We start from the raw sequence: 12135 nt of genomic DNA on the forward strand, positions 1-12135 counted from the left end.
GTCACGGTTTGTATATGGCTTTGCTATACCGCCGACCCAGACCAACTACGAGTTCGGCCCGATTGTAGTCCGTGATTTCTACTACACCTATTTTTTATGTTTGGTTTCTTTGTTTTGGATAAGTTTTTTTTTTCTTTCAAGATTAGTATCTTATATAGAATAACCAGATTGTCAATGCGACACTTCAATAATATTATTATCTTCTTTTTTTGTTGGTTTAATGGTATTGTAACGCTATTCTACATATTTAAGCGACTTTCAATGGTTTCATCATTCGTTGCAGTGGTTACATTACATCACATGATTACTATTATACTAGTTGAGTTACTTATTTGATGCGAATGCCTTTATTCTATGGAAAAATTAATCGTTATAATCAACAAGAAAATCAATATGGCGATACATTGTTCCAACCTAAACTCAAGATTTTCAGTGACAGAAATAGAGAAACAAGACTTGGTTTTCTAAAATCCCTAACGGTTGACCAACACATACGAACCACATAAGAATTTTATAGCGGTGGAAATTCACCTCTTTCGGTTGTTTCTTGTGACCCACGTCAACTAAAGTCGTTAGGGTTGTTCAATAATCATTTTCATACCATATCATGCCATATCCTTTTTTTCTTATTGGGATGTGAAAGTTTTAAGCACTAGTGATAGATAGAAGGATGCATATTAGTTGCCGGAGAATGTCAAAATCCTAAGGATGGTTGATTGATCCCCTAAGAACACACTAGAAGAAGGAATCTGTATTTTATAATGATGTGGAAGGAAAGGATGACAAGGAATAAAGACACTTCTTCTTTTCTTTCATAGATACATAATCATCTTCATCACACATAATCATTTTAGAGCTAAAGTAACCTATACAACTTCTGTTTATTACAGTACAGACACGAATGAAGTATACCAGATAGTGTGGACAAAAACAAACAAGGGACAACAACAGATGATGGGTAATTCAAAAGAATCTAAATCATTTTCTACACATTCAAAGCTTTGATTTCGAGGTTATGATGATGATACTCCACAGCTTAAAGGGGAAGCTTTACTTTTACTTTACTTAACTTTTTGTTTTCTTCTGTACTTGAAGAATTGAGATTGGTATGTATGATACATGTCTTGCTCCTTTCACAAAATGGTGCATGTGCATATAACCGCCTTGGGTGCTTTGTCGACCTTTTTCTCTGTTCAATCAAAACCGGTATTCAAGTATTAGTTACAAAGCAAAGACTCACATCAGTCATTTGATCAAGTTTTTGTAAATCATGGATACAAAATGTTTATGGTTGGCAAACAATTTGAGCTGTTCATTGTCTAACATTTTTGTTTATGGTTGGCAAACATTTTGTAAATCGTGTATACAACAAACCAGAAACTTAGGGATCCTAGTCATTGACTAACTTGCTCATGCATTTACTATTTATAGTTATCTTACTCTCACAAGCCAAACAAAACAAAAATACTATAGACTCTGATGCATTTTACTTATTTATCATGACCCTAGTCACTGATTAACTAGCTGTGTTAGGGAATACACACTTGTTATGAGCCTCATGTATGAGTAGATGCAAATGATACCACAAGAAGTAAAATTGAGCCACAAAACGAATATAACAATCAATGCATGTGACAAGACAGATGAAACATATTGAAGCTCTAAGCAAACATAGACTCTAAGCAAGAGAGGTAAAAAAAAAAAAAGAAGGAGAACACTTTACCTGTTTTAGTTTTGGCAAGAGAAGGCTGTACAACAACATGCATCACAGTGACTCCACCCGCAACCTCTCCAAAAGGTGTCTTACACTGACCAACAGTCTTGCTATTCTCCAATATCTTACCCGAACTAATCAACTTCACTTCGTTTATCCCCTTCGGAACAACTGTTTTGCCTTTAACCAAAAACACACAAGGAAACATTAAATCACACAGACTTTGATTCAATCATCAAAGATCATAACTTTCAATAGAAAAATCGAAACTTTGATGAACCGAAGTAACCTTTGGGCCAATCAGAGACGACCCTTTGCTTCAAAAAGTCGACGGTCGATGAAGACGAGTAGTGGAAGGGTCCGATGTCGGAGCCATCGTAGAGCCTGAATTTGATATCTACCGACTCCTCCTCCGGCATATCCGTTGACTTTGAAACTTCGTTAAACGCAAAACCCAGCTCCGATTACCAATCGAACAGACTTTTCTGACAAATCGTTCAGATCTGAAACAGTTGGAATCTGCAGCGAAAAAGTGAGAATCGGAGGTTGCTTGGAACACACAAAAAGTGGAATATGAAAAGAGAATCGGGAGGAATCAATTACAGAATAGTAGGCTCTTCCTCTCTGTGTTTCTTGAGAGTTTCGGCTTCGGATCTTTTGATGAGGTGAGGGAAGAGGAAGACGAAAGATGAAGAGTCCACCAAATATCCAACTTCCCTTTTACGAACTTCTCATCCCCAACTTTCCTTTTTCTTCTCAACTCAACCGACGTCGTTTTCATCTTCTTCTTCTTCTTCTTTTTTTCTTTTTTTTATTTGTCCTAGTGGAAACGGTGAAACGTTTTAATCGAGTTGGGAATTTTACTTTACCCATCTACATTCTAACTGTTTCGTTTTAGATTCAGCTTTGGCGGTATTGCTGTTAGGCCTTTTTTTTTTTGGTCGACATGCCATTTTTAATTATGTAGGAGTGTTACGAATTAACTTAGTTTTCTAGAGAAAATAAATGAGAAATGGCAAGAGAGAAGATAGGACAAGGGTAACGTTGGATTAAGAAAAGTCATTTTCCTTCTTATTATTCTGTCTGCTTCTTCTCTCCATTGGCATTTTATCATTTATCTTGACACTTCGAGAGCAACGTTTAGGAAACGACATCCCCTTGTCACGTCTGATTTCATCTTCAAAGTACAATAAAATCACTACTTATTCAAAATTGGTTGTAATTTATTCAGTTCTACGGACAATGAATTTTTGAAATATTTACTCTATCATACACTTTTTCACTTTCTAATTACACTAAATGTCACATTAGAGTTGCTACACATTTTTTTACTGTCTAAAGACCTTAGCACCCCTCAACTAAAAAATTTACTCGTACGAAACAAAACAAAAGAAAACACATTTAACTAGACAACTCTTCTTTGTGTTGCCTTTTAAGAACACTAGATCTCTCTCTTCTCTAGCTTCAAAACAACATTTTCCATTTCAATCTCAAATTCAACAACGGATGATAGATGTGTCGTATACGCCGACAATATCAGATGGGTTGCCTATGGATCTTGTGGTCACCGAAAAATTTGCTTAACGCACGTCGTTCCTCTCTGTTTTGTCCTCTGCGATCCTCGCTGATGTATCTGCAAATCTGAGTCCCCTGTCATCTGGGTCACGAAGGTTATTATTAGCTTTTCCATCTTCTTAATTGCATCTCTATTTCCATCAATAATCAAATAGATTTTCTTATAATTAGCCATCTTTGTAATTTGCTTTCATATTCTCTCTTTCTTGTATCATGATTTAAAATTTAAAACTTATATATATGAGAATCAAACAAGCTAAGAAAAAAAAATTATTTGTAAGAGTCTCTGTTAACGAGATAGTTACAGACAAGATACTTGTGGACAAGAGAATTATGTTAACATTTTTATAAAGAAGCTATGCAATTGGCTATTTGTGTTTCAAGTTTTTGTACAATCAAGTAGAAGCTCAAGTATGAAATGTCTTGGACTTTGTGAACTTACGAACTATGTATGAGAGCATGTATACTGATTCAAACATATCTGAAAACTTTCCTATCATCTATAAGACTCATGGATGGGTGATTTGTGGACAGTGTTTTATGGATGAATGTATAGTGGATGGGTTAGTGTGTCGTGGATGGTGTCTCATGAATATGTATGTGAGTATTTCATGGATGAATGTATCGTAGAAAGTATAAACATAAGCTGAAGAGAAACAAGTTACTCACGACAACAAAATTTAAAAACAGATGATATAATCAGAATAATGAACTTCTGTAATCGACGTTGAATGTATTTAAATGATTTTATGAGCGTATGAATCTTATTCAAGGAATACTTTCTCTGTCCACATATTGCTCCACTAAATATTCAGAGAATGAATGAGGTGGCACGACTCGTTCTACCATATTTTGACTGAAGAAGAACTTGCTAGAGTTCATGAATACAACTTTGACCATCCAAGTGAGACTCTCTTTGATATATTGTACGCAATGTCACCTAATTAAACTCATGTGTGTCCATCAAATGACGTCCACACAATTCATATAAACAGTGTCCACTAAATTGCGTATACATAGACAAGAACCTAACCACCACTGACTTATCTACTACCAACACATCCACAACATTTTTGTCTCACATAAACATGAACCTAACCACCAGTGTCTTATCCACCGCGGACACATCCACGACATTCCACTATGTTAACTAAAGTTAAAATTTTAATATAAATATAAATATAAATATGGATATCAAAATAAAGAGAAAAAATCTTATTTTAGACGTATATACTTATATATATACATATTTCAAAATTAGAAAATGATTATGGATTAAATATGTTGGGGTATGAAAAATTGATTTTAACTAAAAATTCATTTGTTGCTAAAAAATAAAGAATTAAGTAGAAAAACACACCAAACAGCCAACATCATAATAAATGTTTCAGCTGAAACCAACTCTCCAAACTAAGTTACCTAATGGTTACTTCTTTAAAAAAATTCAAGGATATTTTCGTCACAAATTTACACAAGAGTACAACTAAATTACTCTAAAATCAGAATGTGTCTTCACACGTAAAGAAAACTCATAATGTGTTCTTTTCGTAACGTTCTCTGGATTTTTAGTGCATTCTCTTCACTTTACCACAACTAAACCAACATTAGAGGTGGTGTTATTGGGTTAAGTCATTCTTCTTATTATGTCTGCTTCTTCTCTCAAAATCTATTAAAATATTCTAATTTCAGATGCATTGGAAAATTTTGAAAACATCAAAACACGTAACACCAACATATGTCAAATCTGGGCTCCTTTGCACAAGGTTTGTAATGTTTGAGACGGTAGATATTCTTCTAGGGAAACCAGTAGACTGAATAAGTAAGTGGTTTGGGCTGTTAAATAGTGATTGGGCTGTAACGAAAATCTTTTTTTTTTTGAAACTGTGTAACGAAAATATTTTCTTATTTGAACTTCCTTTTATGTTTGGCTAATAAAATCTACGTGCATGAATTTAAGGGGTAGTCCACATGTTGAGGTCAATAATGTGTACACTAACTATATCGTACATCCAAATAGATCAAAATGATTTAAAAAAAAAAATTATATATCAAAATGAATTTTTTTTCTTCAAAAACTTCACTTGCGAATGATCGAGTACTTAAATTACTAAAATTCAAAAAGAAAATCTTAAATTACTTTGACTTTAATTTTCCCTTTTTTCATTCGTTGCTAGAAGGCTTCAAGTAGAATATCAGAAGTATTTTAAAAGAACTAAAATATACTGGGACTGACCAAATCAGGCCGATAGGTAGAGTTTATCAAAAAAAAAAAAAACTAAAAACATACTTTTTAAAGGATAATATAATTTCGAGATAATATGGTGAGTAAAAAGAGAGTGCGCCAAATACAATCTATAGTGAAACACGACTCAACAGTACAACACCGATAAAATCACTAATACAAAAACTACTTAGGCTTGGATTTGGTTTGCCATTTCCTTTTCAATCTGACCCTCTAAATCACCACCAGGAATTTGAGGAGGAGCCTTCAAATCACCGGAAAGTGGATTTGATGCAAGCTTGACCATATTGATTGAGTGATCCGACACCGTTTTGGGTTTCTCTGTGTCATCAGTTTTTGGAGCTTTGTAGTACTTGTATATGATGTAAAGAATCATTTGAACTGCTCCGAGAAACGCACCCATTATATTTGGAAGCTTCAAGCAAAAATACAATCACATCACTAATCCCATTAATCATTTGTTGGGAACAGTACACATCCCATTAGTCTCCGACAGATAAAAGAAAAATATGTATATAATTGTACTCTAGGTCTCCCTGACGCAATCATATAATATATGATTGTAATCATAAAGCAAAAGGTGATGGGATCTCTTTTCCCTTAAACATGAACCACCCATAAACACACATATATATATATATATATATATTATACATGATACTACGTTGCGCTCCATTATTATATGCTTATAAAAGATTTAATATCATAAGAAAAAGACTCACCGCAACGTAGAAGTCTTTAATAGCAAGACCGTAGAAGAGCCATGTAATGGCACTGAGGGTAAGAAACAATGATAGAGAGAAGGGCATAAACTCCACACTCTTTGTTCGTATCACCACTCTCTGCATCAATTTTATACTTTTCACATGTTAAACTATATAATATACATTTAACAAAAAAAAAAACTATATAATATACGTAAATATAAAGAGATGCTAATACCAGAAAAAAAGAAAGACAAAAATCTTGAGCTATTAACTAGTTTTTTTATGGAGTCTATTAAAGCATCATTATCCATGGTTTCTTAGGACGGGGTTCTTAGGAGAATATAAGAAACAAGTTCTTAGGGAAATATAAGAAACTGTTTCTTATATTCCCTTAAGAACCCCGCCCTAAAAAACCATGGATAATGATGCTCTTCTTTTGTTGCTAGGCCCTAGCATGCGTCCTTGCAAACATATACGTGTATGTAGTGTAGCGAGTAAATACGCACCATGATGCTCAAAGGAGCTGCGAAGACGCAAACGGAAAATCCGACGCAAATCCCTCCAAGGACTTTCTCACGGTTTGATCCTTTGGTCAATAGCTCACATACAAGAATAATAGCGGCAAACCCCAAGAAATTCAAGAGCCCAAGAACCTTCAAAGTTGATATCTACAGGTCGTTTATATATATCATCAGCTAACCAATTTTTATATAAGTGCATTTTAAATATAACCAAATAGAATAATATGGTTCACACGCTCGTACTCTTGCTTTCTTGTTAGCATATGTTATGAAGAGGACAATGTAGATGGTTTCGATAAAACATCCCACAGAGTTTATGGTAATCAGGAGGAAGCCTGATCCATCTTTTTGCATAGCGTAGTAAATCCATAGCATCGCACTAAAGAGCGCTGACACATAGGGAAGTGATTGAAAGCCTTCTGTCGATTTTTTCTTGCAGATCCTAACAAAAGTTGGCCTGCATGTACATGAAAAATAAGATCCAAAATATATATTTTTAGGGACTCGATACAAAGGAAACGAACAAGAAAGAGTGAGTTTGAGATCGATGTTGCTTACACTGGTGCCAAGAACACGATGAACGATATGATGTTGCCTACAAAAATGCATATAGCATTGATAACATGAGTGAAAATGGACATGTACGTATATTAACATGTATATATTGTATATGATAAGTTTGGTGTTTGTTGATGAAAGCTTATTATATACTTACCCATGATTCCAAATGTAAATGCCAATACGTTTAGAGCCATTTTGATCGTTTTGTGAATGATCTCTCGAGTTGAATGAGACTATCGAATAAATGAGTAAGGAAACAAGAGGAGATCTTTAACCCTTGACAGCTCTAATTGAGTTTTCTTCGATATGAATTTAACTGCAAGGCCAATGGTACACACTATATATAGAGACGGTTATGTGCAAGGGTACAATACTAATATGTTTGCGACGTCGTCGTTCTGTATACGAGAGAGAAGAACATCGCATTTTTTATGGTATATTTCTAAAGTTTTCAAAAATGAAAATGATTCGATCATTTTATGTGGTATGCACTCTTTGGCGTGTATTATATTTATGTCAAACTTTTATGCCGAACGATGGTTAACTATTATTATATAGTCATTTAAGTGAGCTTTCTTTCTTTTAAACCAAATAAATAAAATAATTGAGCTAAACTTATTAGTAATTTGTTCTTTTGGCCTGACCAATAAAATAAACCATTGATCGGCTATTAGTTTTCCATAAATACACTTGGTGGTTATTTTTCATCAGTCATCACTATATTTGTATACATCACCTAATTTTCAGTATTCTACCAGGACTTGAACTAGCTAATTAAATTAGATCTTTGTTTCAATACCCATACCCATACGGCCATACGTATAACGTATACGTTTGTAAATTACTATACCACCAGGACTCGAACTTGCTAATCAACTCCTATATTACATTCTGAAGTTCCATTGTGGTACAACCCATGTTGGTTCATTTCGTTCGTCGTACAAGTGAAAGCTAGCTGAACGTTTAGGTCTCCGCCACGTGTGACATATTTTATGTTGTCTCTGAGAACTTCATCATTTGGCAGCCAAAATTAGGTCCGTACCTAATTTTAGTTTATTAGAGCATGATTAATGGGGGTTCTGTAGGGTAGAGGTTCTTATCGGAATATAAGAACCCGTCTCTTAACTTTTAACTAAAAAAACTAAGAACCGTCTCTTGAATAAGATATTCAAGAGACGGTTCTTAGTTTTTTTAGTTAACAGTTAAGAGACGAGTTTTTATATTCCGATAAGAACTCACACCCTAAAGAACCCCCATTAATCATGCTCTTAGCTCTCATAACAACAAATAATAATCATGTGTTTCGTGTAAACCTACGAAAGAAAAAAGCTAAAACTAAATGTAAAAACAAAGAGTAGTGCGTATAGGTAATTCATCAGCATGCTTCTTGATGATGGTAATTTGTTCTTTTGGTAAACCGTATAGGTAAGATTCATCAGCATGCTTCTTGATGTTCCACTTGGTTGCTTTTCATGTTAATCTAATAATCTATGCAAGTATTGTCGTATCCAACAACAATCTTCAGTTTATTCTTAGATAATCTATTTTGTTCTATCATAAAATATCATCAAATTTTTAGCAAAAAAAACATCAGATCAAAAATTTAATTTGTTAAGCTGATATTATTGGAATTATTTGATATAAACTAGTGGAAGAAATCATCTTCGTTTTGTGGCAAAGTGTAGTATTCATTTTATAAGCGTGTACGTAGTATTAATTCATCACTTAATGCATTTGTTACTTTGTGAAAAGTAATTATACAGTAAACAACAAATAACCTATCAAATGACAAACAGAAAACGTATGGTTGAAACAAAAAGCGTATCAAAAGGATTGACTTGTGAATCTTGATTATTATTTCGTTTTTGGTCTCACTAGCTTCAAAGACTAATTGACTCATTAAATAATATATGCATTAAAATAAGTACATAATTAGCAATGAATTTTTTTACTTTATGAAGTATCTGTGGTTCTTCTACGGTCAAAGGGAGTGGTTCCATCCAACCATGCAGATTCCTAATTAGATGGTTAACATTCTTTCCCAGCCATTACTCCTCGTCCTTACTTTTTCACTCTTTTTGTATCGTATATTCGAATTCAAATATATTTAACTGAGAGTCTAAAATATGTCAGCAAAATTGAGTAGCGTATAGGAGAAGAGCATCTGCTTCAATGTCCCATACATAAGCAGTACATCAGAATCTGAATACTTCAGACAACTCAGATTAAAATAACACACTTACAGTATATTATACAATAAGAATGTTGGTGCATTATGTAAATGATAAAATCAAGGATATATAAAAACTTATTAGAACTTTTTTGCGAAGGATGTGAGTTTCACATAAAATGCATGAGAAATGTTCGTAAAACTGTAGAACAGCACCAACGGCAGCATCCCTCAGAGTGTCATAGATAATCTACTGATAATAGCAATTTCAATTAATTCCAAAGGCTGTGAACTCACTTATGTTGAAAGGTGTCTTTTATAAAAGATGTGTAAAAAATTGTGTATTTTCTAAGAGTTCAATGTTGGTAAGTTATATATTTTCTAAAAATTGTCTAAAAGTGGTGACTATTCATATAAGTATCTTTTAAAAAGTGAAAAGTTGTGACTATTCTTATAAGTATATTTTAAAAATAATTACCTTTAAATTGGAAGAATTCGACTATTCAAATTGAAGGGTTGTGACAATTCAAATAGATTTTTAAAATTTATAAATAATCTCTACCATGCATTTCTCAAAATATAATTTTTACTAATCAACTAATAGTAAAATGGTGGAAACAAAATTTTAACCTAAAAATTGTGTTGTTTCATAATAGAAAAGTTGCATCTTCTCGGTTTATAAAGAATTGCATTTTTAGATTATTGACGGTTACTGCACTTTTTGTTCTCAAAAGTCACCAACCAAATGTTATGAAAGTAAGCATCCCCATATTAAAATGCATTTGCGTGAGTAACATGTGGAATTTTGTTGTCACCGTATGGTGAATGTTATATTAAAAATAATTACAATATCTTAATAATTGTTTTTGCAATTACTAATTTAGACGAGACGTGCTTGGGTCCATTGACTCATCACCGATTGTGTACACCGAATGGACCCATCACCGATTGTGTACACCTGCGGCATGATGGCCTGCCTCTTTGCAGCCGGCTGAGGCCCATCGCTCAGACGCTTCCCAGCAGATTGCGCGTCTTTCGGACACTGATTCTTGTAGTGCCCCGTTTCGCCGCAGTTGTAGCACACACGTTCTCCAGCATCTTCGTTCTGGCTCTTCGGCCTTAGGTCTTCCTCAGGACAATCACACACCTTGTGATCCATACTTCCGCAACAAGGACAAGCTCCCGAAGCAGCACGGCAGACACCAGAGTGCATCTTCCCGCAAGTCGAACATGCACTGCGACCTGTTGCATTCGGCTTGCTGAGAGAGCCAGCCTTCACCGGCTTTTGATTCTTTCCCGCATGCTTACCAGGATGGACATGCGCCACTGTGCCAAACACCTTGGCTTCCTCACTGATTCCAGCTTTCTGTTCTGCAGCCTTTTCCACCAGTTCGGCCACAGTATCATAGTTGCAGATCTTACAACGAGTTCGGAGATCAACCCTAAGTCCGTGCATGAATTTACGGACCAAGAAAATTTCCGACTCAGCCTCACGCCCAGCATACTTCTTGAGGCTGTTGAATTCCGCTTCATACTCCCTTACAGTCATAGATCCCTGTTCCAGTCTGAGAAAAGCTCCCTCGAGCTGGTCAAATGCTTCCGGCGGATAATACTTCCCACGAAATTCGGTCTTAAAGTTAGCCGACGTGCAATGCTCAGCACCAATCCGAGCCGCTACACCTCGCCACCAGAGCAGCTCCAGCAGCAGCACCAGCCGCTGCAGCATTATTCAAATTCGCTGCATTCTGAGCAGCATTCCGAGCCTCTTCCGTACCAGCTTCATTCATGGCCACGTTGCTCGCAGAGCCCTCAGCGGTCTCATTTACAGTCCTTCTTGTGTTACGGTTACTTTTTTCCATCTGCAACAAGATCACAGACAATTTAGTCAAAACTAACTTGGGATCAGGACTCGGAACACATAATTTACCGCGAGACATCAGGCTTGGAAGGATGGTTTGCCCTAATAACCCACTATACTTAGATTGTCCTAGAACCCGACTCCGCTCTGATACCACTTGAAAGGACCCAACCCATTTTTTCGTAACATCAGTACGAGTCTGGCTCGACTTCCTCGATCAGACTTGGGCCATTTTCATATTTTTCCTTACTTTATATCAGAGTGTTAGTTCTTTTTCAGACAGTCAAGTCAAGCATAATACGATTTGAATAGATAATATGAGGTTCGAGTTAACAAGTCAGTTCGCTATAGGCTATTACATGTTAAACTCGTCCTATATCTACCCAAACCTACCATCCTTCCTTCCTGCCTTTGTCTTGAGATCAAGCTATGTCTTTACCCTTTCGGGTCTGGTCCTGATCTGCATCCAAACAAGGAAGCATAAGCAAACAGTATGCTTAGTGAGAGCGGTCATTCCGTCCCACTCAGCCAAGTAAAGCAATAAACGGACATGCTTATCATCAATCAGTTACTTAGCCGACCCAATCGTTCCAAGCCAGCGCGCCATCAGATTCAGTCAAACCCTAGCAGGCCAATACGGCTCTAGGCGCATGATCTGATCCAGATGCGTCGATGGAAGGAACCGACTGTTCGGACCAAGCCAGAACTTAGCAAATAATTTGAATTAGACAAGCAATCGGTACATAGAACATTCCTATCAATCAGACTACGATTCAGTACGATAGGC

General features: G+C 35.6%; 3 protein-coding genes across 4 annotated transcripts; all 3 read right to left on the minus strand.

Annotated features, from left to right (window-relative positions):
* Positions 1-778: 778 nt before the first annotated feature.
* LOC106309542 (membrane-anchored ubiquitin-fold protein 3) lies at positions 779-2464 on the minus strand. 2 transcript variants are annotated; one of them, XR_001263591.1, is made up of 5 exons: positions 2318-2464; positions 2004-2233; positions 1724-1894; positions 1037-1189; positions 781-994 (listed from the first exon to the last, which is right to left on the minus strand). XR_001263591.1 is itself a non-coding variant. In XM_013746590.1 (4 exons), exons 2-4 carry the CDS (start codon positions 2131-2133, stop codon positions 1134-1136), a joined length of 357 nt encoding a protein of 118 aa, XP_013602044.1. In that variant the 5' UTR covers positions 2134-2233; positions 2318-2464; the 3' UTR covers positions 779-1133. The 2 variants fall into 2 exon arrangements, 1 of the variants encoding a protein (XP_013602044.1); XM_013746590.1 differs by having other exon boundaries at positions 779-1189.
* Positions 2465-5626: 3162 nt separating this feature from the next.
* Positions 5627-7615, minus strand: LOC106310743 (bidirectional sugar transporter SWEET14-like). Its single transcript, XM_013747962.1, has 6 exons — positions 7475-7615; positions 7318-7354; positions 7003-7216; positions 6745-6906; positions 6254-6373; positions 5627-5946 (listed from the first exon to the last, which is right to left on the minus strand). Exons 1-6 carry the CDS (start codon positions 7512-7514, stop codon positions 5701-5703), a joined length of 819 nt encoding a protein of 272 aa, XP_013603416.1. The 5' UTR covers positions 7515-7615; the 3' UTR covers positions 5627-5700.
* A 2755-nt stretch (positions 7616-10370) lies between these two features.
* On the minus strand, positions 10371-11039 carry LOC106308775. The gene has a single exon (XM_013745897.1). The coding sequence runs from the start codon at positions 11037-11039 to the stop codon at positions 10371-10373; it is 669 nt and encodes a 222-aa protein (XP_013601351.1).
* Positions 11040-12135: the final 1096 nt, after the last annotated feature.

The sequence above is a fragment of the Brassica oleracea genome, chromosome C8 (genome assembly GCF_000695525.1).
Source record: "Brassica oleracea var. oleracea cultivar TO1000 chromosome C8, BOL, whole genome shotgun sequence".
NCBI classification, from domain to species: domain Eukaryota; kingdom Viridiplantae; phylum Streptophyta; class Magnoliopsida; order Brassicales; family Brassicaceae; genus Brassica; species Brassica oleracea.

What these genes read in the sequence shown, in the direction of transcription:
- LOC106309542 (XM_013746590.1), bottom strand. Translation starts at nt 2,133, where the DNA reads ATGCCGGAGGAGGAGTCGGTAGATATCAAATTCAGGCTCTACGATGGC. An exon ending in CGTCTCTGATTGGCCCAAAG is followed by an intron (nt 1,895 to 2,003) that starts GTTACTTCGGTT and finishes TTTTGGTTAAAG; the next exon opens with GCAAAACAGTTGTTCCGAAG. An exon ending in TCTTGCCAAAACTAAAACAG is followed by an intron (nt 1,190 to 1,723) that starts GTAAAGTGTTCT and finishes TTGATTGAACAG; the next exon opens with AGAAAAAGGTCGACAAAGCA.
- LOC106308775 (XM_013745897.1), bottom strand. Translation starts at nt 11,039, where the DNA reads ATGACTGTAAGGGAGTATGAAGCGGAATTCAACAGCCTCAAGAAGTAT.
- LOC106310743 (XM_013747962.1), bottom strand. Translation starts at nt 7,514, where the DNA reads ATGGCTCTAAACGTATTGGCATTTACATTTGGAATCATGG. An exon ending in ATTTACATTTGGAATCATGG is followed by an intron (nt 7,355 to 7,474) that starts GTAAGTATATAA and finishes GCATTTTTGTAG; the next exon opens with GCAACATCATATCGTTCATC. An exon ending in TTAAAGACTTCTACGTTGCG is followed by an intron (nt 5,947 to 6,253) that starts GTGAGTCTTTTT and finishes TTTTGCTTGAAG; the next exon opens with CTTCCAAATATAATGGGTGC.